This window comes from Acinonyx jubatus, chromosome C2 (assembly GCF_027475565.1).
Source record: "Acinonyx jubatus isolate Ajub_Pintada_27869175 chromosome C2, VMU_Ajub_asm_v1.0, whole genome shotgun sequence".
NCBI classification, from domain to species: Eukaryota; Metazoa; Chordata; class Mammalia; order Carnivora; family Felidae; genus Acinonyx; species Acinonyx jubatus.
The window spans coordinates 79212388-79237847 of NC_069384.1; the positions used below are offsets into that span (position 1 = coordinate 79212388).

General features: G+C 47.0%; 1 protein-coding gene across 6 annotated transcripts in view; it reads left to right on the forward strand.

Moving 5' to 3' along the window:
- Positions 1-2350: 2350 nt before the first annotated feature.
- MASP1 (MBL associated serine protease 1) overlaps positions 2351-25460 on the forward strand; it is a 63075-nt gene continuing 39965 nt past the window's right edge. The window contains exons 1-2 of one of the 6 annotated variants that reach the window (XM_015064351.3): positions 2351-2747; positions 9358-9589. In XM_015064351.3, the coding sequence (XP_014919837.3) occupies positions 2743-2747; positions 9358-9589 (237 nt within the window). In that variant the 5' untranslated portion in view covers positions 2351-2742. Of the gene's footprint in view, positions 2748-9357; positions 9590-13169; positions 13256-25460 lie in introns of those variants that run through there. The other 5 variants (XM_027061213.2, XM_027061210.2, XR_008297758.1 and 2 more) reach the window with 5 other exon arrangements.

Sequence of the window (25460 nt, forward strand, 5' to 3'; positions counted from 1 at the left end):
TTCCTCCTACTTCTCATGGTCTGTTAATGATACTTCAGAGAGTTTTTTTTTTTTTTTAATCAAAAGGTCAGGACAACATCACCAATGTCTTCTAGTCTAATGGGAAACTTCCCTGAATCTCACCCAGATCATTCACTGAGCCAGCCACACACAGTTCCTGTTTTCATGCAGATTCCATCTGAGCCTTGGCGAACTCCCAGGGAAACACATATCAGATCTGCTGTCTATTGGCAGAACTTTGGCTTAGAACGTATTTCAAATGCCTCCCATTGAACATTGGCAGCCTTGAAAAAATCTGGCCAGGAAATTATTCTGGGAAGCTCAAGTGCTCTATGACACTTACAAGGAGACGCTGATGGCTTTCTCTCCCAAGCTCTTCCCTCTGTGCCCAGAACAAATGACTGCATATTCCTGTATGTGCCCTAAATTAGGAGAGGGCCAGTCCTGCTGCCACATGAATAAAGGGAATGTCTGTGACGGGCAGGGCCCTCTGCATAGCACACTGTGCTTTGAGCCAAGTTCTTTCTCCTTCGGTTTAAAAACCCTGGGGTATTCCAAGAGAAATGCAATCCATGTGTTTCTGATTCATTTACACTTAAATCATTAAAATGTTGTTTTGCGAGAGTTATTTGATGTCTGAGGAGCCTATGAGGCTTCTTAATGGGACTTTTAAACGTTTTTTTTTTCCCCTACCCTGCCTGAAACAGAAAGCAACATTTTGCTAAAACAGTGCCTGAGTTCAAACATATTCTCTCATCTCATATATTTGCACCCACATTATCGACCACAGCCTCTCACTAATGCCAGGCCTGGCAAGACTGACATTTGAAAGTGTTAAAATAGAGAAACTGGAGAGAAAACGGAGGCAAGAAGAATTCTGGCGGGGGGGGGGGATTCAAACCCCTGTTCCCCCAAATCTGCCAAGGCAGCAGTACCCGAGCGTGGAGAGTACCTGTGTCTGCGACCTGGGTTAGAATGGGCGGGGGGCCCTCTCTCAGATACACCACCAGGCAGCTAGCAAAGCACTTCCACAAACATAATCACCCTGAAGCCTCATAGCAAGCCTCCTTTCCCCGACGCAAAGCAGGATCAGAGATGTTAATAAAGTATTGGGCCCAACGGTGCACAGTCAGCTCGCACAGAAAGGAAAGATTACAGCTAAACTCAGACTCCGAGCCTACTGATCTTTCCAGAATGCCTCAAGTCGAGCTTCCCTGTGGATGCTGCATTTGAAATGCCAGACACATTATATGAGTGAGGAGCAGTGCAAGACCGTGGGTAAGGTCTCAAATTTGTTCCCTGTCGCTTTCTAACTGTGTGATCTTGGGTATACTACTTAATCTCTCTGGGCAGTTTCCTCATCTGTAAAATGGGGCTAAGCCTACTACCCAACTCTACGAGATATAAAGATGATTGAAGGAAATTAACACATTACTAGAACAGTCCCCGACACAGAGGGCTCAACAAATGTCAACTCTTGGCGGTAGTAGCAAAGGAGTAAAAAAGAGCTGGATGATCTTGGCAAGGTGTAGAACCTCTCTGAGCCTCAGTTTTCTCATGTGTAAAATGAGTACAATAGGGTGACCCTTACAAATCCTCGGGAGTACTTGAGACCATGCTTATGCTTAGCGCTGTGCCTAACACAGAAAAGCTTCTCCGCAAAATCTATTTTTCACGCCCAGACGTCTCTCTCCATATTGAGTATCGGTTGTCATTGTCGTGGGGAAGTAACTGTCTTATTATTCGGCTCGACTTAGATCTGGTGCTGCATTTCTCCACAATCTCAGGGTGTAGGCTGGTACACAGGCCCAGGTGTTTCTACACCCATAGGGTGCGGGCTATCCTGCTGTTGATGGACCCGCACTGGGCTGAATTAGATCTCCGCACACTCTGAGCTGGTGAACAGCACAAGTTTTGCTTTTAAGTGGAGGAGAACCACTAGCCAACTGTAGGACTTGGGGCTCCCTCCCATTCCTGGCCAGTGGCTCTGTTCGCAGGAAAATCTGTTGCTGTTTGCAGGCTGTCTGAGGCTTTGGGATTTGGACCTTTTTTCTTTCCTAGTGTAGATGTCAGAATTGCCTTCTTAGTGGGTTGTTTCTGCTTCACTGGTGTCTTTTTGCCGGTGTCCTGAAGACGAGCAGAAAACTATAGCCATCTGGCAGGGGAGACTAAAGAGAAATTAGACTTCATCCCTCTCCACCGTTCACACACACACACACACACACACACACACACACACACACATTCTCTCTCTCTCTGTCCCTCTGTCTCACACACACACACACACACACACACACACACACACACACAGATACAAATACCTTTTTGAGCTTCCCAGTTATTTTCTCTGAAGAGCTGGGGCCAGCCACACAGGATAAAGGAAGGAACTGGGAGAGCAGATCTTTTCAGGAAGAAGACAGATTCTGTTCTGTCAGGTTCCTATGAGTGTGTGTAAGTGCGAGTCAGAGGAGAGAGGGAGAGAGAGGAGGGAGAGAGAGAGAGAGAGAGAGGGAGAGACAGAGAGGAGAGAGAGGAAAAGGCAGAGGGAGAGAGGGGGAGAGGGGATCTGTTGCAGGCAGGGGAAGGCGTGACCTGAATGGAGAATGCCAGCCAATTCCAGAGACACACAGGGACCTCAGAACAAAGATAAGGCATCGCTGACACCACACCGGGGACAAGCTCACAGGAAAGTCAGACCGGGGGGACCAAGGCCAGGCAGCTAGGAGCACCCAAGGCTGGAAAATGAGGTGAGTGCCAGGGCAGGAGTGGGCACGGGTGCCCTTTCAGGAACCAGGTGTCAAGCAGCCCTGGAGAGTTTGACCTTGTCTCTAGGCAGACTCACCTGGGTGTCCTGGGGGTGTTGCAGGGGGTTCTTGTCAATCCTTGGGGCTTTGAGAAGGGAGATGTGGGCTGGGCGCTGCCCTGGGGCGGCGGGGACACCCCAGCTCGAAACAGGAGACTGTGCAAATCCTGCCGGGACACTGCCGAAGCTCAGTTTCCCCCTCTGCCAGCACAGGGTGCTGTCTGCTGGCAGATGTGACTTTCCTCCGGTGCCCGCAAGGCTGATTTTTTGTTTTCCTCCTCTGCAAAGAGCACTGATTTATCTCTTCCAACACTTTGTGAGTTAGGTATGAGTTTGTGTGTTTATTTGTTCGGACCGGAAAAGAAACCAGCTTCCCACAGCTCAGCTCTGTGGTTTCTTAAACCTTCAGAAGTTTGCCAGTCAAAACCTCAATTTAGAAGACGAAAAACCTGTCCCCATTTTACAGTTCCTTATAAATTTCTGCATTTCTCACTGAAATCAGAGGCAGCTGGTGGCATGAATCAGGCTATGAATTGCACCGAATGGCTCTTAAAGGGATACCACAAATTAAAAAAAAAAAAAGAAAAGAAAAAAAAAAGGAGTCTTTGGCGTTCTAAATCTAGGACTCTAAATTCTAATTGTTTTTAAACTCTTCAAGATTTCCTATTCCTCAGCTTATACTTAAGAGTTACTTGATCCTTCTTACCAGGCATTTCTTCTAAGTTTTCCTCTGCGAGTCTCAAAACCCAGCCAGTGCAATTATTTTTACTATTTCTAAGCGTTAATGCTGTTAAAAATACAGGGGGAAAAAGACAGAAAAAGAAAAACACCCTGCAGATGTGTTAAGTCCCCGAGCACCTCTTTTCCCATTGATTTTCTTCTCAATTGGAAAGAGTTTCTATTTGTTTCTCTTCTGCAAAGTCACCTAGCAACTTTTCTGGGTCTGGGGCCACTGGGGGGCTTCAGACTGTGTTAACTCTTTGGGCTCAGATTACCTGTGGTTCAGAGAAATAATCAGGTGTTTACGATTCATTCGATCTGTTCTTGTAAAATCCATTGTAGCGTTAAGCTTCCCATCGAACTTCGTTTTCCTTTATCCTGCAAAAAGATAGGATTTCTGTTCATCTACGTGGAGTGACAATTTGACTGATGTGTCACTATTCAAATCCTGCTGTACCAGCCAATGCCCCAGCATGCCAACATACAGGCTGATTTACAGTCCTGTATCATCCCTTAGTGCAGAACCTCTCTCCTCCTTATTTTCCACCTAAAGCACCCGACTGTTCAAGCCACAGCTCAAACATGATGTCCTCTGCCCTGGCCAATATCCCCAACATAAGCATCCTGTCCTTTGCGCGGTCTCTGTTCCTGGGAGCTACATCTCTTTTCGTCTTTGTAATATTTCACCGCTCAATTATCTATCTCCTCATCCAAGACTGAATGCTCCTTAAGGTGTAGGCTCTAGGTCTGTTTATCTTAGTGTGCCCAGCCCCTAGCGTAATGTCTGTTTCCTATTAGGCATTCAAAAAATAGTAGCTGAACAGAATTCAGTTGGCGACCAGTGGAGACGTGCTCTGCTAGAAGTCTCCAAAGGGTCTTGCCTCTCGGGGACACAGCACTTCAGAGTTTGAGAAGGACTTTTATAGGCCTGTCTCATCTGGTCTTCAGATTTTAGATGAGATGAGGATTCACGGAGAAGTGGGGATAAAAGCAGTTAAGCAACTTGCCCGAGGCCACCCTGATGATCTTGAAAAGGCTCCGACTCATACTTGGGTCTTTGGACTCCCAGTCCAAGATTTTTTTCTGCTACATTCCACCAGACTCTCAACCAAGTGTATTATCCTATACCAAGAGTTCTTGATTCTAGCTGTACATTAGGATCATCTGTGATGCTTTCAAAAGGGCCGATGACCAGACCTCACTCCAGACCAATTAAACTAGAATTTGTTGAGGAGGGGCTTTGTTATTAGTATCTTTTTTTTTTAATTTCTACATAAAGCCATGAGTTTTTTAATTATTTTTCACAGGATTAATTGCTTTGGCCAAATGCCTGGGCATGATATGGGCATGGACCCAGCAGGTTCCTCTGTTAGCTTTTGTGATTCCCTTCTTCTGTGGAAGCTAATTCACCATCTGCTGTTGGGCATTACATACCACTTCTTGGGATATCCTTTTCATCATCCGTCAAATAAGGGCATTGTCCAAGGGATCTATCTATACAGTGGCTTTCAACTCTTCTACTTAAAAAAGCTTTGGTGCAGTGTAGGTTGAAGTGAGGGGAGGGAATGAAGAGGATAGAAAGTGCTATTTCTTCCACAATCATTGACACACACACAGGCATTTTGTGCACTCCGGAGAGCCTCCTCATGCAGGGGGGTCCATCAAGTCCCAGCTTTATGTATTATGTTTGACATCTCAAGCAAATGTAGCTAAACTTTTTGATTAGCTCAAGAATAGGTCGCAGGTGTGGGGAATTGTACAGCCAGTGCCTGGTGTGTAAGAAGCAAAAAACATTCAGAGAGTGTCACGGGAAACAAAAGCGGCCACTTGTATTCTTCGATCAGCAGCCCCTAAAGCAAGCAAGCATATGCTCAAGCCCATTATGTGCAAGGAGGTATTTGTTTCCTATGTTTGAAACTGTCTTGAGATGCAAACAAAATAGAACAGAAAGCTTTGCAGGCCTTCCTCCCACACTGGCTGGTTACCTATCACATGTGGGCCTTTGAGGCTGAATGGGGCTGTCAGCTGTCAACTCTTGACAAAACCAGCGTTAGGAGGCTCCGAGTCTCCTCCATGCGGTCTGGAAAAAGCAGGCATGGAGAAAGTTGACCTTTCAGCCTTGCATAATCTGGGTGTCGCTATTGCAGGAAAGTCCAGCTTGGGAGCCAAAGCTCTTTCCTAACCGCTGCTTTTCGGGAAGCAGCATGATGGGAGTAATTATCACTAACATTTGCTGAGGGCTGGACGGTTAACAAAGCACTTTCTAATCCTCCTTTACTCTGATAGCAGCCCTAAGGGAAGTCATTATCACCACTTACTGGATGAGGAAACCGAGGCATTACCTGGCTTCCCCAAGGTGGGGCAGAGAAATCAAGTCAAAGGCTGGACTTGAATCTAGCTCTTCTGACCCAAGACCAGTGCCCTCCCCTCCCCAGGCGGAACTGAACCAGAACTCCCCGCCCTGGCAGCATCGGTACATTTCCTCGCTTGAATGTGGGGCTGCCTGGGGCCTGAAAGATAGAGTTTCTGGACTCCTCTTTCCTGTGAGTGCACTGAAGAGCTTGGACTTAGGCCTTCCCTTCTGTCTGCCTTGGAGGCCCTCCCTCCTAGATTGGTTTTTAGAAAATATTGACACTGGCAACTGGATTAAAACATTTTGTTTCCTTTGTTGAAATCTTACATGTTACTATTGTAGGGACCTTGGAAAAAATTTAAATAACTTCATTATTTTCTTTTTCTTGAAAAAACAGTACAGCGGGGCGCCTGGGTGGCTCAGTCGGTTAAGCGTCCGACTTCGCTCAGGTCATGATCTCACAGTTCGTGGGTTCGAGCCCTGCATGGGGCTTGTGCTGACAGCTCGGAGCCTGGAGCCTGCTTCAGATTCTGTGTCTCCCTCTCTGCCCGTCCCCCACTCACACTCTGTCTCTCTCTGTCTCTCAAACATAAATAAACATTAAAAAAAATTTTTTTAAAAGAAAGAAAAAACAGTACAGGGTCCTTCCTGACAAGTGTGAACATTTCATATACACAAAGATGACATTTAAAATATTTATATTCCCATTTTAGAGATAACCACTGTTAATATCCTGTTAATATCCTTCTAGGCCTTTTGCATTTACCTATTGACCTTTTATGTAAATACAATATTGAGATGGCTAGATAATCTATATTTACAGTTATCTTGTGTTACATCTTCAAAAATTCATATATGTGTATATATGCATCTGTGTGCTGTGGAGGGAGAGTTGATAGAAACAACTTTCTGATTAGCAATGATGGAATCATTGTAATAGTACCTGTTTATGCCTGGAGGATAGGTTCCTAGACCCTCACTGGATACCTGAAACCACAGATAGCAGGGAACCCTGCTAGGAAATACAATGTATTTCCTCTATATACATACCTAGGATCAAGTTTAATTTATAAATTGGGCACAGTAAGAGGGGCCCTGGATGGTTCAGTCAGTTAAGCGATCGACTCTTGATTTCAGCTCAGGTCATGACCTCACAGTTCGTGAGTTCCATCCACCTAGTCCAGCTCTGTGCTGACAATGGGGAGTCTGCTTGGATTTCTCTCTCCCTGCTCCTCTCCTGTTCTCTCTCTCTCTCTCTCTCTCTCTCAAAATAAATAAACTTTAAAAATTAGACACAAGAAGAGATTAACAATAGTAACTAATAATAAAATAGAACACTTATAATATACTGCAATAAAATCACCTGCATGTGGTCTCTCTTTCTCAAAGTATCTTCAAAATTTTTTTAATGTTTATTAATTTTTGAGAGAGAGAAAGAGAGAGAGAGTGAACAGGGGAGGAGCAGAGAGAGAGGGAGACAGAATCCGGAGCAGGCTCCAGGCTCCGAGCTGCCAGCACGGAGCCCACGCGGGGCTCGAACTCACAACCCGTGAGATCATGACCTGAGCTGAAGCTGGACGCCCAACCGAGTCACCCAGGCGCCCCGATATAAGTCTTTCTCAAAATATCTTAACTGTACTGTACTCATCCTTCTTAGGATACAGAGATGATAAAATGCCTATGTGATGAGACTAAATGAGGAAAATGATGTAGGTACTGTGATGTAGCATTAGGTTATTGCTGACCTTTGGACAATATGTCAGAAGGAGGATCATCTTGCTTCTGAACTGGGTCTGACCAGGGGTAACTGAAACCACAAAAAATGAGGTCGTAGATAAAGCGGGATTACTGTCATCCAAAGATGCTGGCATAATTTCCCAGTATTGACTTCGGCTGTAGAAGACTCGGGCACACTTTCATCCATCCATCCATCCATTCATTCATTCATTCATTCATTCATTTTATTCTCCCATCACCTATTTTATACCAGGCTGTATACTAGGCCCTTTATATACATCATCTCTAATGCTCATGGGAGTCCTATAATTAGAGATGATACTCCCCACGTAACAGATGAGGAAACTGGGACTCAGAGAGACTTATCTGGTATTTCACAGCCAGTGAGTAGAAGAGTTGGGATTTGAACCCAAATATCCGTCGCTCCAGGGGCTGCATCTGAAGCAGCCCAGGGTGATGCAGGGAGAAAGGAAGCATGTATGGGGAGCTGTGGGATCTGGAGGTGTGATGAGTGCACCATAGCCTGGGAAGCTGTGAGCTGGGTGGTGGAAGATAAATAAGACAAGCAGACGAAGAATGGGGATGGTACACGCAAGGGGGCCGAGGCATGGACAGGCATGGCATGCTTTCAGAATGACATGTCAGGGCACAGCTGGCCCCAAGCTGAGGCTGGACCCGCAGATCAGCCCTAGATCAGAATGGGCTCGTCCACGATCCCAGGGACAGAGGCCTGATCCCACAGCCACAGTGAAGCCGCATGGTCATGTGTGTTTTGGAAAATCAACTTCAGCAGCAAAGGGCTGAATGGTATCAAGTGGGGGACAGGGAGATTACTTAGGGTACAATAACAATAGGCCAGATAAGAACGTGTAACGTAATTGATGGAAGAGAAGCGGATGACCTGACATATGAAGCAGAATAAAGAGGACTTAAGCAAGACGTTCATGAGCCGGGTTTGGGGTGTTTGAGCTCAAGGTCCTCGGGTCTTGCAGAAGAACAATCTATTAGAGGCCTGCTGTGGTGCATATTGACCATTCAGGTCTTGACTAGCCGTGGACATTCTGCCTCGCCATTGCCTCCGCCACTTGGGGTGTGTTCTGTGAGTTTTACTGGGTTTTCCTTGCCCCCGAAGCAATTTTTTTAACAGTCCGTTATCTCTGGTTCCTACAGCTGGAAATAAGTTGCAGGGTTTTGATCCTTTCATCGGAACACTTACCCAAGGGGGGAACATGTTTTGCTTACTCTTTCTTAATTCCAAACTTTGCGTACCTTGACCGATTTTGTCAAATCTGTTCGAGGTCCTGCAAGATCCCATCCTGGAGCATAAGTCTCCTCCCAACATTACCACGTCACTGTTACTCACTTTTGACAAAACTGAATCCAGAGTCCAAGATCCTTAAATGAAGCTGAGTTGAAGGAAGGACATCCACTTTTACCTAATCATGAAACTTAAGTTTTCAACAGTAACATGATACATGTCAGAGTCGCGACTAGGGGACTTTCTAGGAGAGCTGGATACTGTTAACAAACCTTCAGAAGAGCACAGCTAGAAGAAACCTTAGGAATCATGGAGTTACCATCTCCCTGTCGAATAGACTGGGTAAGCAAGCCCAGAGTGGGGAGGAATACCCACAACACGTCAGCGGCAGAGATCTGCCAACAACGTGGTCTCCTGGCTGCGGACTTAGTTAAGTGGTGAGGACCTGTGTCCATGAACGTAAGTAGATCCATTCATGTCTTTCAGGTGGCTCCTTCTCTGTCACGCTCTGTGCCTCTCCTTGTTGAAAGCTTCGGCCCACACCGTGGAGCTTAACAATATGTTTGGTCAGATCCAGTCACCTGGCTATCCAGACTCCTATCCGAGTGATTCAGAGGTGACTTGGAATATCACTGTTCCAGAGGGATTTCGGATCAAGCTTTACTTCATGCACTTCAACTTGGAGTCCTCCTACCTTTGTGAATATGACTATGTGAAGGTGAGACCCCCTGATATTCCCTCACTGCGCCAGGTTCTCTACTGGGAGTCAGAGAAGAATTAAACGCTGTGTTTTCCCTCCCAGGGCAGCAGTCCAGTGAGGAAGGCACACAAAGTTACAACATGATGAACGAAGGTTGGGGTGATATGCTAGGTGCAGGCTGAGTGGGAGATCTAGAAAGGACCACAAGGGAAACTGAGGCTGGCAAGGTGTAACTCAGCCAAACGTAACCTCCCCTGTTTTCTTTCTGTTCTCGAAGTCCTTAATGTTTCCACTAACCTCTGCTCCAAGGTCACCTTTACAAGCAGCGAGAAAAGGGCAGAGACCCCAGAGTAAGCATAACCAGACTGACACACAGCATAATGATGTCCAAAGCTGAGGCATTTGAAAGCCTTGCCTACTTCCCTAAGTAATGATCAGGTACTTGGGAAGGCTGGGTATACAGTAGCAGACAGTGGGAGGTGAGATCAGGTTGGATTGGGGTGAGATTCTGAAGGGTCTTGAATGTGATGCTGAGAAGTTTAGGTTTTCTCTGCAAAGGGTGTGGGCAAGGTTGGGGGGTCAGAATCAGAAGTGCATGTAAAGATCATGTGGACGAGGAATAGGAAATGATTACAGCATCCAAGCAATATTGCCTCAACTTTAGAGGGACCCCACAAACATTTCCATGGATGGGAAGCTGTTCTCTGAAAGTAGGGCTGAGAAAGGTTGGAGTACATCTGGGAGATCAAGTTTATTAAGGTTGTATCCGGCTCAAAAAGGTGTGGAGACCTACTAATCTACTTTCTAAGCTCTCTCTGGCTTTCTGGAAAAGTTCTCACCAAATCATTCCAGAGTAGATTTTATATATTTTCAGTCTTATCGTAGTCTCTGTTTTCTATAGCCAGGAATTCAACAAGAGTTAACCTTGTATTAACCAGAATTTTTGACCACAGCAAAGCAGTGAGTTTACAATGTACATTGATACTTGAAATCTCATTCAATCTTTAAAAAAATTCTATAAGACAGGCACTTCACAGGCAAAGAAACAAACCCAAGAAGGTGAAGCGGTGGGTCAATTTACAAACCCATGTCTTGTGACTTTCATTTCCATGTTCTTTTGACTACACCAAACGGCTCTCAGGTCACACTCCACTGGGCCCCAGGATACTGCAGGGGCTTATAAGACCACTGTGGGGGTAGAGGAGGCTGATAAGTGGGACTATGAATCCCCACCCTGTTTAAATTTATTTTAAATGTTGTGTATTGCTTATTTTATACATTGGGTCTCCACCAACTATCTCATTTACGGCAAGGTTTCTAAGATTAAAAATTTTCCCAAATTGGTGGTCTACGACAGAGTGTCTTAGCTTCAGCGCTGTGGATATTTTGAGCCAGATCATTCTTTGCTGAGGAAAACCGTTTTGCAAATTATAGGATTGTTAGCAGCATCCCTGGTTTCTACTCACTAGATGCCAATAGCACTCACCCTCCAGTTGTGACAACCAAAAACACCTCTGGAAGTTGCCTATATCTCCAGAGGGACAGCATCTCCTAGTTTGAGAACCACTGCTCATTGTGATGCCGCCCCTCTGTGAATGTCCTATGCTAGGGACTATGAGAATTTAAAGATACAAAAGATCTGGTCCCTCACAGGGAGACGTGAGCCTAGAAGAGTGGCCATTGCATAAGATGGAAAAGAATAATGACAATAAAAGATTGACAGATCAAGAATGAGAAGAGGTAGATCTGGATGCTCTAGGAGATGATGTGGGTTGGCAATCTAGACTGGCATATAGTTTCCCTAAATTAATTAAAAATAGAGCCAACTGGTCAGAGTCACAGGGATCCAGCAAGCAGTATTGAGCAAGGCTTGAAGTGTTCATCATCCTAAATTGAAATTTCTGACAAATACATTAGTTATGTCTTCCAGGATGTAATCTAGCCTCTGCCATAGCCAGACTCCAGGAGAAGATGCATTATGGGTAGGGGACATTAGGTTGGCAGACTCTTCCAGGCCATTCCCCCAACTAATGCTGGTCATAAAACCATGGCATCCTCAAATATTTGGATTAGAAAGTGGTCTTAACCAGAAGGAAAATGACGAAACATTGGCTTAATACAACAGTAGGTTCCATAGGTTTAAACAAGGTTAGATGTGAACTTCCTAACTGCTTTCTTCTTATTTTCAAACATGTCAACCATCTAGAATTTTTTTGCAGTGGAAAAAAAAAAAAACTTGCTTTTGCTAGTAGCTGAGGCCTGAAAACTGTGGAAATTACAGAATTTTTTTCGTTAGCTGTAACAATGACTTACTTTCATTATCCACCCCCCTTCCTCCACCCGGAGAATTGACTCTCAATTCATATACACTGAGCAATCATTTCTCACCAGTTTTCCTCTTGTTCAGACAGATGCCAAGCTTGACCTTGTTAGGACTCCTTTATAGAGATAATAAACACACAGCAGAGGATTTAACTCATTCCTTTGTCCCAAATAAATGGAGTCTCCTGGCAAGGCAGATTAAGGAGCTGACATCAGCTGCATTTTGTAATGGGAAAAAAACGACAAGGCACTTTTCCAGTCCAACAATAGAACCCAAAGACCTCTTCTGACACTGAATTAAGGACCCTGGAGTATTCTACCCAAAGCTTGACCTTTCTAGCTGAAGAATACTTGGGAAACTAATTGATAGTTTCTATCAGGGACTGTGAGACACCTTCAAGAAAGTCCAGGCAGACGGAGGCAGGTCCTCTGGAAGGGCAGCATGGTCCTGGATGCTTGCCCGGGATCCAGGAAACGCCTGGTCTAGTCCCCAGTCTGCCACTGACTCCTGAATGAAGGAAACGTTATAGCACTCTCTTCACTCCAGAATAAGACTGTGACCCCTGGGCATAGCAAGGAAGCAGTCTGCTACCTGAAGTGCCCCACAGTCCTTGCGTCTCTGGTTCAGACACCTTTTCCCAATTCGAAAAGGGATTCATGTAGTGGGCAGGGAGGGCAAGATGTATCTCTCTTCTTGTGCTGACTGCCTTCCAGAATGTTATCCCAGGCATCAGCATTAGCCTCCCTACAGAGGTTCCAACGGCCACGGGACCTGAGCAGGCCTCCCCTCACAGGACGTTGCACCCTTGTTGGCTGGTAACTCATGCTAACATAGCAACACGCTCTGTGCCCCTGCCCACAGGCACCTGGTGGAGTTCCTGTCTGGAGTCATGAACTCCCAGAATGTCAAGTTGCCTCGGCCCTCAGGAGACTCAGTTAATCCCCCACTGTTGTTGTTATTATTGTTTTTCAAACATTTCCGCCCCGTGAAAGTTTTCGTCTAGCAAATTTCTGGGAGGCGCGATAGAGAAAACAGAAGAGTGGCCGGCGGGTGGAAGGTGGCTCTGAAGCTCACTCATCCTCCTGGGGCACCCTGAAGGTCAGCATTTATGACTTGAATACTGCTTTAGTCCCCACCGGACAAAAGAGGAGCCTGGGAGCTCCAAATTCTGGCACAAGGCTAGTACTCTGGCCTCTGAACTTCCAAACCCAGAAGCCTTCCACATACAGTTGAAATCCATTCACTTCTAACTGCCCCCCTCCCTCTGCCCTCCAGAAAAGGTGCCTTTCCTGGCTATGAATGAGAGGGAAGCTCCTTCCCTTCCATCTGAATAAAGCAGGAACATGCCATGTCACTCCTGGGTAAGTCAACATTCCTCTCCAAAGTTCTATTTTCTCATCTGTTCCACGACGGGGTGACATGAGATGATCCCTAAAGTCTCTTAAATTCCTAGACTCTAACCCTAATGCTCCTCACCAGAACTTTCCAGATGACCCCACCAAACCCTCACTGTCCTAGTTAGGATAATGCCAGAAAATGGTAATAATATGTTACAACATCCACTTCTCCAAGTTCTGTGGCCATAAGCATTCCAATGAGAGCCTACCGTCCGCAGGGGATGTCATTTAGAGAAAACTTGTAAACACGCCATGCCACCAGTGTCCTTTCCCAAGCAACTTTAAATATCCCTGATGTCCCTTTGGTGGGACATTATCCCCTATTTTGAGGCTTTTACACTCTGTGACTGAATTCCCCTGGCAGGCCTAGGAGTAGATTTAAAGCACCCTCGAGCTCACAGGGACCCTTGCTGGCCCAGCCTAAACTCACAGACACAGACTGTCCTTCCCACCCAGGCCCATCAGGGTAACAATAATGGAACTGCTGACTCCATAGTTCAGAGGCTTGAAGAAGAGCAGGACCCCAAGGCTGTGGTCCGGATGCTCTCATTTTATGAAAATTCCTCTCTGGCCTGATTTCCCGCAGTCCTTGGTCTTCGAGGCGTGTGCACATCTGCACGACAGCATCTGCTTCCTTGGAATGTGGCTGCAATGTGTGGATTCCTGCAGCGCACAGATGAGGCAGATGAGTCACAGCTGGTTAGCACTGCAGGCACGGGACACAGCACGGACGCTGGCTGTGGTGGAGTCAGAAGGGTTGGACTCTTGGGGTCATTCTCCACTCACTAGCCTTGGGCAAGTGAGTATTTCTAGAGGGGATTCAACTTCCTCTTCTCTCATACAAGGGAAGTTGAAACAGACAGTCTCCAAAGCCACCCCGGCCCGGATATTCTATGCATCTAAGACCTCAGAAATCATGGTTCAACTCCACGACCAGACCAGCATGACCGAAGCCTAGGGAAGGGGCCATTCATTGGCCAGGGCCACACTGAGAATTTGTATCTCAAGACTCTCAGTCTTTTCTTCTTTAAAAAAAAAAAAAAATTGGGGCCTGGGTGGCTCAGTCAGTTAAGCGTCCAACTTCGGCTCAGGTCATGATCTCGCGGTCCGTGAGTTCGAGCCCCGTGTCGGGCTCTGTGCTGACAGCTCAGAGCCTGGAGCCTGTTTCAGATTCTGTGTCTCCCTCTCTCTGACCCTCCCGCGTTCATGCTCTGTCTCTCTCTGTCTCGAAAATAAATAAACGTTAAAAAAAAAAAATTAACAGTGAAGTCCCACCGGGTGGGTGCTTAGGTTTTTAACATATTGTAAATGTAAGTAAGTGCCACGAAGGCCAACATTGTCTCTAGTCAATCCTATTTGGTCTCTTCAGTACAATAGAGCACAGAAGAACCTTTTGTCCCAGGAATACAGCAAATTAGGTCCTTTGGTTGGGCATCAGATGAAGTGGTGACTTGTGCCTAGAGAACCAGAACCCCCAAGGGAACACCAAAGTCACACACCCTATCTTCAAGTTCACTTCGCAACATCTGTTCACTGGAAAAAGAGACAATAACAACCTACATTTGGTTTCTATTCTCTCTCTCTTTCTCACTGAGTACATATAGCTCAGTTGGCATCTGCCAGATGCTCCTGTGAGGTCTCACCAGTGTTCTCCTGTTAACCCTCTGTCCTCGACGCTCTTGGCGTTTCCTCAGTTCTTCCCACTGTTGGCACCTCCATTCCAATTCTTATTCCTCTCACCACGTCTACTGCAATTGCTTCCTAAACGTCTACCAGCTGTCAGTCTTTCCCCATCCAGTCCACCCTCTGCCTGTGTCCAGAGGTATCTTTTTTTTAAAACAATTTGTTTAGTGTTTATTTGTTTTTGAGAGAGACAGAGACAGAGTGCGAGTGGGGGAGGGGCAGAGAAAGAGGGAGACACAGAATCTGAAGCAGGCTCTGGGCTCCGAGCTGTCAGCACAGAGCCTGACACAGGGCTCGAACTCATGAACCAGGAGATCATGACCCGAGCCCAAGCTGGACACTCAACTGACTGAGCCACCCAGACGCCCTCAGAGAGATCTTCTTAAAACACCTCTTTGACTGTGACACTCTCTAATCTTTCAGTGACTCCTCATGGCCTATGGAATACAGTCCAAGAATCCCATTGAAAACCTACTGTTAGCAGGACACTGCACCTGTGCAAAGACAGGGCGCATGTATCTGCCCTCCAGGAATCGGCAGTTTCATAGCGTGTCACGAGACAAATATCTAATTAATACATCAAAGCTGTGCAAGTAACACAAAGGGGGTGAGGCAGTATACAAGTCGGGTAGCAGTCATTTCCGGGTGTTCAGGAAAGGCTGGGGAATAGGAATAATACTAAATAACAATAAATAGGAATTCACAGCGCAACTCCCTAAGCTTCTCGATCTCCCTAAGCACTGGTTTTATCGCTAGTACAACAACAACCAAAAGAAGTTTATCATGACATGGTACCTTCCTGGAAGGTGGTGGGAGGGTTTAAACGAAATGTTGGCTGGAAGTAGAATTCATAGCGCAAGGGGCAAGCATGCTCAGTGGTTCCGAGATCAGGCTTTAGAGCCAGTCAGACGGCGGGGGCGGGGGCGGGGGGGGGGGGGGGGAGGGGGAGGGAGTCCTGCCTCTACCCACCTCTTACTGCAAAATGGGGCATAATATAATGCCTACCTCATGGGCTTATCGCAAATGCCAAACGAGGCAGAATTTTTAATGACATCTGTCCAACACGTATGGAATTCACTCAGTAATGTTGTCATAGGGGTAACGATGGCAACCGTGTGCATAATAAAGTGCCTGCTGGTATCGCCAGGTGCTGCATGAGCATCGCGTTTCTCATCCACTCTGCCCGTACCACTAACTGGCTACCCATGACCTTGCTCGTGCCCCTCGGTTTCTTCAGGCAACTTATGGGGAAATATTTCGAAAGGACTGGTCAGATGCGAGAGGTCATTTCTCCTGTGCATTTACCTTTCAGTCACACACATTTGTGTGTTACCTTTCAGTTACCTTTCAGTAACACACATTTGTTCCCCGTGTATTGCCGCATTTGATTCTTGGGGGAAGAGCGGGGATCATTACACCTACTTTACAGAAAAAGAAATCCCGCAAAGAACCCAGGTGGACTTGTCCAGTCTTTGCAGAAAGCCAGTTTCTCAGGCCCTGGTCTGCTTACCCCCAAGTCATAATTTTGTCTCTCCATTTAGTCATTCTGTTAGAACAGGCTTTGTCCTAGAAGAGACCTTTTGGTATGCTTCCTGGCTATGTATTACTCCTAAGGCAACCCTGCCCGTCAGGGTAATTTAGTAAAATTTGGTAAAACAGAAGGACTTTGAGGGTCCTCGTATTGTCTAGAATCTGTTAAAGAACTTTCTCTCTTATCCTCACTTGGAGACGACATCTATTTTACAAAACTATCAGGAAATGGAGACTGAGCTGTGAGGGATGAGGGCTTGATTTATCTGTGTGTGGTACACAAGCCCTAACAGTGAACTCCAGGTTGTTTCACTAGACCGTCAGCACTGGCACCTTAGGGCCCACGTCTAGGTTTGTTTCCAGCAGCGAGCACGGTCTCAGGCAGAGCAGGGAAAGGCCTATGTGTCCCATTAGTGAATATAAGGAAAGGGCTGTGGCCTAGAAGGCAGCCACTGACTCCTGCTGAGATGCTGGACGAGTGAGATCCCTGCTCTGGGCCTCAGTTTCCCCACCTGCCCAGTGAGGGAAGAGGACTTGTGGGCGTCTCCAAGCCCTCCCAGTTCTGACGGCCTACAGCTCTCAGTCCAGTGCTCCCTTCTCCAGGCCTCATAGGGTCAGTCTGCATCCTGCTGTGGAATGGCGAGATAAGTCCCTCCCATGGCCCTGCTCCAAGCCCGAATCCCCTGACCCCCGGGCTCCTAATTTCTGTGCAGTGCTCTGTGTTTACTCAGAACATGCCCTCGACCTTCAGGCTGTGGCTGACCCCAGCTACCGCAGCGGCTCTGCTAATTCTCTGGGAGTGGACAGGCAGCCTTGGCCTCTGAAGGAAACGAGAGGAGGGGAGATGTTTCTCATGAATCTCGGTTGTAGTCCCTGGGGGTATTCTTCCACTCCTGAGATAGTGGGTTCTAATGCTAGGGACACAGAACCCAGGAAGTGGAAATGAGCTTCAGAAAAGTGTGACAAATGCTTATTTTATGCAGGAAGGGCAAACAGCGTAGGCTCTGGGGGATGGAAAACAGAAGGAAGGTCCCGATGCCGGAGCAGGGCACACAGGCACACTCAGATGGGTGTGAAGCGGGGGTGCTCTGGGGTGCCGGGGCACCTGGTGCACGAATCTGCATGCCTGTGTGTGCGCAGACCGATCTCTGCTCCACCTCGGTGAACAGCAGAGTTTGAATCTACTTTGGTGTGCTCAAAGAGGGAAAACTAGTTACTAGAGCTTGGGGTACAGCAATAATTAAAACATACAGGAATCCCTGCCCGCAGGGTGCTTATATTGCCCTGGGGGAGACAGATAAGACACACCAAACATAATCCATAGATAAATTATACAGGGCGTAGTAAGGCGATAGGCAGAGACACGCAATGCAGCAGGATAAAGAGGGGTCACGGTGAGGCAGGGCAAGGGTTGTGATTTAAACGCGTTGGTCAGGGGGCGCCTGGGCGGCTCAGTTGGTTAAGTGTCACTGTGGATTTCGGCTCAGGTCATGATCTCATGGTTCGTGAGTTCCAGCCCCATGTCGGATTCACCGCGTAGAGCCTGCTTGGGATCTCTGTCCCCCTCTCTCCCTGCCCCTCCCCCACTCACTCACACACACTCTCTCTCTCAAAAATAAATAAATACACACTTTTTAAAAATACAAAATTAAAATAAATAAACACGTCGGTCAGGGTAGTCCTCATCGACAGGGTGACCCTTGAGCAAAGACTTGGAGAAGTTGAGGAAGTTAGCCATGTGGCTTGCTGGGGAAAAGCCTTCCACCCAGAGGGAACAGCCAGGGCGCAGACCCTGAAGGGGGCACGTGGCCAGTCTGTCTAAAGAACAGCAAGGAAAGCAGTGTGACCGGAGCAGGAGGTACAGGGATGAGAAATGGAGACAGACAGGTGCAGGAAGGGAGCCGGGAAGGAGGGCCAGATCACCAGGCGGCTGGGAAATAGGGTCCCTGCTCAGCGCCCACAGCAACGACAGACTTTACAAGCTGTTTTCATGCCAGTGTTTCATGACCTCTCAACTCCTAGAGGACACTATTAACATCCTGCCCCCACCTTAGATGCTTGTGAACACTGAGGCCTGATGACAGAGGTGTGCTTGTCAATGATTAACAAGTGGCTCTGGACTTGGGGGTAGGCGGGGAGGGCAGGGAGAAAAGATGCTCAGAATTCACACACCGTTCACCATTCAGGTACCCTAGACACTCATTACCTCCAGGGCATAGGTAACCAGTTAAATACTGACAATGGGAGGTGATGACCTTCTGTATAAGTTGTCTCCAATAGAATTTAATTAATTGCAACTTTCCGAAACGGAATTGTTAACGATGGCTGTGTTTTAACAACCGGCTGCAAAATCTCCAAAAAGTTGACCCTTTGCACTTATAAACTGGTGGCAGCCAGCTCTGCCACCCTACTGTCTGGGGAGGTTAGGGTGACACATGCCATGAGAGGCAGGGCGGGCACCCAGGTCCTTTGGTCCTTGTTCCTGTGCTCTGCAGGAGTTTTCCCGTGAAGATCTGAGGATGTTCATGAGGGCCGGGGCTGGACAGGGTCCTTGGCAGGAGCAGAAGAATATGCCAGCTCACACATTCCTGGGAACTCTGCCTGGGGACCCTGGCCTGTGGCAGGCCCCTTCGCTGCACTCAGCCCTTACTCAATCACGGCTTACACCCCCAGCCTGACTGTGACATACCTTGAGCCAGGCTGCCTCTGCTGCAGAACACAACCCTGCTGTGTTTTCTTGCCCTTGGACTGTTTTTGGGCTCCAAACAGTTTGAGGCCCAGCCCCCCCACCCCACCCCCACCCCTTGTCTCTGAGGGGATTTGCATGTGAATGAGCCTGGCTCTGAAGTTCCAGAAGGCACGGGGTGGGGAGTCTTTCACAAGCTGGAGAGAGTGAATCCTTCCTGGCCCTCCTGCCCAGCCCCAGTTCCCAGACTCTCCCGCCTACCCCCTCTCTACCCCGCTCCTGCTGGGACAGTGGGCATTGCCAGTTTCCCACCTGCGGGACGCCCCGCTTCCCAGGCTCTTAGAGCCCCTCCCTGCCAGCCCTCTTTTTCTCCCCATGCTCCTGCTGCCTGGAGACCATCCCCTTTTCTGTCCAGAGCCCTTCTTGCAAAAGGGCAATCCTTCCCGGGAGCAGTGGGAGTCTTGGACTCCGAGGACCTGCCAGCCATGGCTCAGGCCCCCACGCCGTTAATGGTGCCTACCATTTCCATGGACACAATACCTTCTTAGGGGCTTACCCAGCTCTGTTAGGAGCTTTTTACTGTGATGAACACATAAGTAAGAACACCGTACTGGGACTATGGGACACACCCCTGCCGTTACCAGGCCATGTGGCTTTGAAGGGGTTACTCCGTGTCCCTGAGCCTCACTTTCCCCACGTAAGAAAGAGAAGAGATGAACTTGGTAGCCTTTCATATCCTTTCTATCTCTGACCTTCTGTGGTTCTCTGATTCCAGTGATTGGACCAGGGCTGGAAGTCAGGATATCAGGATTTTGTCTCAGGTCTGCTACTCCTAGGCTGTGTTCCCTTAGGGACTCATGTCACCTCTCTGGGCTCAGAATCACAATGTGTGCCTGAAGTGCATTCCTTGCAAGAGAGCCAGCAGAAGCAAATATAATAAAGAAGGTGAAAATACCTGTCAGCTGGAAAGTTCCACACAGAGGAGGGAAATGACTGTTACCAGTGCTATTATTATTATTATTATTATTACCTTATGGCCAAATGACTTGGCTGAAACCCAAGCATCAACCTCCAGCCCCTCTCGGGCAAGGCCAACTTGAGCCTTAGACCCACCAGCTGTGCTATTTTACTTCCATGGCTTTCAAGAGCTTCCAGAATGCAATACACAAAACGCACTCATACGGACACACACACCTCCTTTCTTCTCTAGTCCCAGGCTCTTGTCTGGAATCCAGTACCTGTAATTTGCTCCTTCTCGTGATCTTTAGCTGAAATCTGGGCAAGTGTGTAAAGTAGGAGATTGAGCTGTCGAGCCCTGGCCTGGTCCCTGGAGGTGATAGACTTACTGAGAGGGTGGCTTCAGGAGCACAGAGCACTCTCTTGCGAGTCAGAAGTCCTAGCCCAGGGCTGCAAGTGAATCCCCGACCTCAATTCCCACATCTAGAGGAATCCTTTGTTTTTTGTTTTTGTTGTTGTTTTTTAAATATAATTTATCATCAAATTGGCTACCATACAGTGTGTAAAGTGTGCTCTTGGTCTTTGGGGTAGATTTCCGTGGTTCATCGCTTACATACAACACCCAATGCTCATCCCAACAAGTGACCTCCTCAATGCCCATCAGCCATTTTCCCTCTCCCCACCCCCCCATCCACCCTCAGTTTGTTCTCTGTATTTAAGAGTCTTTTGTGGGTTGACTCCCTCCCTCTCTGTTTGAAACTATTTATTCCCCTTCCCTTCCCCCCATGGAATAGAAGAATCCTTTGAAACACAGGGAAGTGAGAAGATTCCTGGACTTATATTCCCTTGCGGGATGGAAACTTTGAGAGCTCCCTCACATTCCTCTGTGAAATCAGTGTAATATCCTCTGTCTGTCACCCACCTCCCGGGATTGCCAGGAGACGCCTCGAGTGCAGAGGGCCAAAGGAACTTAAGATAGATGCCACCTGCCACATGAAGTGGCCGGGCTGTGAGGGGTCTCAAGGTGCCCCTCCCTCTCCACTGGCCTGGGCTCTGGGGTCCTCACAGGATGAGAAGTCTGTGCTGATGGCTTCAGTGAGATTGGGAATGAAGGTGTGAAATTGGAAACCAGAGGGGATATGGGGACAGTTCCAGTCTCTCCCTCTTCTTCAAACAGTGAAATTACCCATGCCCACCCAGCAGGGAGTGCAGAAGGGGGTCATCTTGGATGACCAGATTTCAGCAGTCTTGTTCTTCTCACTGACGTCCTGAGAGCTGACTAGATTCCAGGTGCCCTTCTAAGTGTTCTACGTGTATTAACTCATGTCACTTTCACAACAGTCCTGTGATATTAACGCTATCGCTGTCACCATTTCCCAGATGAGAAAACCTGTATACGGAGCGTAGCCGTTTCCTAGGGCTGCCATCACAAAGCACCACAAACTAGGTGGCTTATAACAGGAATGTATTGTCTCACAGCTCTGGCAGCTTCAAGTCTGAAATCAAGGTGTTAACAAAGCCACTCTTCCTCTGAACGCTCTAGGGAAGAATCCTTCCTTGCCCCTTCTGGCTTTTTGGTGGTTGACTGCAATCCCCGGCATTCCCTGTGTGTGGCAGAATGTCTTCAATCTCAGCCTCTGCCTTCACACTTGACTCCGTGTGTGTCTCTGTGAACAAACGTCCCCCTTACAAGGACACCGGTCTTTGAATTATGGGTCTACCCTAAGCCAGTATGAGGTCATCTTACCTTGACTACATCTGCAAAGACCTACTTCCGGATAAGGTCGAATCAAATCCAAGGGTTAAGACTTGAATATATCTTATGGGGGAGGAGGGCCACAATTCACCTACAACACAGAGAGTTTGAATGATTTTCCCAGCATCTAATAACTGGTGAAGACTCATGTGCAACTCATATAAAGATGAGGTCCCACATGATCCAGTGTCAGTATGGGATTACATTAAAAAAAAAAAAACAAGAAGAAGAAAGGAAAAATTTTGGTGGCGTCTAGGTGGCTCAATTGGTTAAGCACCCAACTCTTGATTTCGGCTCGGGTCATGATCTCATGATTCATGGGATTGAGCACCACATTGGGCTCTGCACTGACAGCACAGAGCCTGCTTGGGATTCTCTGTCCCCCCCTCTCTGCCTCTCCCTCTCTAAGTAAACAAACACTTTATATATATATATATATATATATATATATACTATAGATATATATGTATATATATAAAAGTATATAGTATATAGTATATATATACTATATATATATATACAGTATATATATATATATAAGTGTATATATATGTATATATATGTGTGTATATATATATATAAGTATATATATATATATATATAGAGAGAGAGAGAGAGAGAGAAATTTAAGAATTGAAAGCAATTCACAACTCAACTCACTTTCTTGAGAAACCAAACCCAAACAGAGATGCTTTTACTATACTCTTATATGCCCCCACCTCGCTTTCTCTCTCTCAATCTGTCTCTGTCTCCCCCTTCTATTTCTTCCCCCAGTCTCCAAGAACTCCACACCAAAGAACTCTTCTGTCTCCCCTCCTCCATCCACTTACACACCATCCACGGACTCCCCCTTGGACTTCATGATCACAAAAACCATTCATGCACCGCCATATGTGAATTTTAGTTATTCTGAGTTTCTTGATTGTTTTATCAGAGTTCTACTTCTTACCATATTATCTGTGTGGAATTAAAGCAAACAGCCTCACCTCTTTTTCAGCCCTGTTGGGACCCAAGGGCTAGAAGAAAACGTTAGGAGGTGACAGAGTGGGGAGGAGTCACCATACCAGAGATTTGGGTGGTCATGAGACACAGAGGGACTGCAAACCAACCCTGAACTTCCAGGCTGGGTTAGTTGCCGCTCTTGTGTGTTCCCTGTTTGTTGACCTAAACTGACCAATTTTATGCCACTGGTAGAATGAGAAGGAAGTAGCTTTGGGCCCAGGTTTCTTTTTAAAATACTTTTAAAATATAGAAACAGAAGAAAGAAAAATTACCTGCAGTTCAACTAGCCATTGTTAACATTTGCTCTAATTCTTTCTCCTTTTTATTTTCAATGCATTTCTTTGACATAATGCATTGTGGTAATTACGCCATGTATATGTTTAAAATTTTTTTTTAACGTTTATTCATTTTTTGAGACAGAGAGAGACAGAGCATGAACGGGGGAGGGTCAGAGAGAGGGAGACACAGAATCTGAAGCAGGCTCCAGGCTCTGAGCTGTCAGCACGGAGCCCGACGCGGGGCTCGAACTCACGGACCGCAAGATCATGACCTGAGCCGAAGTCGGCCGCTTAACCGACTGAGCCACCCAGGCGCCCCCCATGTATATGTTTAATATGCGTAATATAACCTACTAAGAAAGTTTCCAGATCATTGCAAATTCTTCATTAATGTGATAATTAATGCCTAATATTTATTAAGTTAAGGCTCATTTAGACTGTTTCCCCTAGAATTGGATATTTACCATTTTTTTTTTTAGTTTTCTATTATTATTAGCAGTCTATTATGACTGCTATAAACATCTTTGTCACAAAAGGTTTTTCCACATTTAGGATATCTTCCCCTAAGTTTTATTCCCAGATAGGAGGCCAAGCAAGAACTTTGTAGGTGGAGGATAATCCAAACAGCCTGATCTGTCTTAGAAGGTAGTGAGTTTCTCATCTTTGCAGTTGATCTCAAGAAGGCGGCATGATTTTTTGATAGGGGTGTGATAGGGAGATAAGGAGTCAGGCCAAGTAGCTTTCAAGGCCCCAAGAACCTACGAGATGGTAATTCTCCAAGTATCACTTCATAAATGTCACTCTTTCCCTTTGTCCCAAATTGCTTCCTACTCCCCATAGCATATCTATTCCTGTGCAACAAACCACTGTAAAACTTAGTAGCTAAAACAACATCCATTTTACTTGCTCAGATCCTTTGGTCAGAAGTCTGGGCTAGGCTCACAGGATGGTCTTTGGCTGGATTTGCCTGAGGTCATTCGAGGGGCTCTAGTCATTTAGAAGCTTAACTGAAGCTGGAAGGTCCAAGATGACCTTCCAGATGGTGGTAGCTGTCAGCTGGCTGGTCGAGAGACCTCGATTGGGATAATTCCTCTCTGGCCCGTGTGACCTTTGCTTCTCCAGTAGGCATGACAGGGCTTCCTCACATGGAGGCACACAGGGAAAGAGCTACAAGGCCCCCTGATGCCTGCAAGAGCCACAGGGCCCCTTGGAAGTGGCACACCAGCTCCACATGTCACATGCCTTTTGTCAAGGCAAGTCACAAGGCTTGCACACTGAAGGACTACTCCTTCCAGAAGCGCCTTGCCACGTACAGCTAGAAACACATACTGACGCTTTCAACACTGTCCAGAGATCTCCTTAGCAGATCCACAAGTGCACTGTGTACATTTTTCTGCCATCTACATTGTCACGGGCAGGTTGTACCAATTGTCTCACCACTACGTGATGCAGGTTGTCTTAGTCAAGCTCCCCCCATGGCGGTTTGCTCATTGCTCTTCTAACCTCTACTTGCTAGCCAGTCCCAAAACCCAAGCCAAGGGTCCTGTTTGCTACAGCTCCGTACTTCTGAAGCCAGTACCTGCATCAGCCAGAGTTCAGTGAGGAAAGCAGAGTGAGAAATTGCTCTGTGAGCAATGAGACGTAAGAGCTATTTGGGGCCTCAGAAATCACATGACTAGAGGAGAAGCTGGGAAAGTGAAAGCAGGACTGGGGAGCCAGAGGACCACGGGCACTAATCAGTGCTCCTGAAAACCGGACGTGGGTGGAGATGTTGGCACCTGCAGGGGAATGTGAGAATCCAAGACCTTCTCGGAAGCCAAAGTAGGCCCATGAAGGGGGGCCCACGGGGAGAGGTCTGCGAGAAGCTGTTGACTCTGAACACCTCTGAACCACCCACAGAGGTGGAAGCTGTTCAGAGTGGGTGGTGGGTCTGAGCCACTGTTGGTCAGCAGAGCCAGTAGTTGGAAAGAAGCGCTGACTGCAGAGTGGAGGAGAGTGAGGGCAAGTGGGAACCCACTGGGCGCATCTATGTCTGTTCATTCTCCGTAGCTGATCACAAAATAGCCTTCAGAGAGTAAGGACTGTTGTGTTCTAAACTCACACATGCCTCTCTTTTGGCCCCCTGTACCCTGGAGCTATACAGAAAGGGAGATTCTGAGGAATATCGTTCCCAGATTAACTAAATTGACCGCAGAATAATCCAGCACATTTCCTGAATATCTGCCTAATTAAAATATCTGCTGGCCTGTCTTAGTTTTGCCAAGGTTTGTGCTGTTT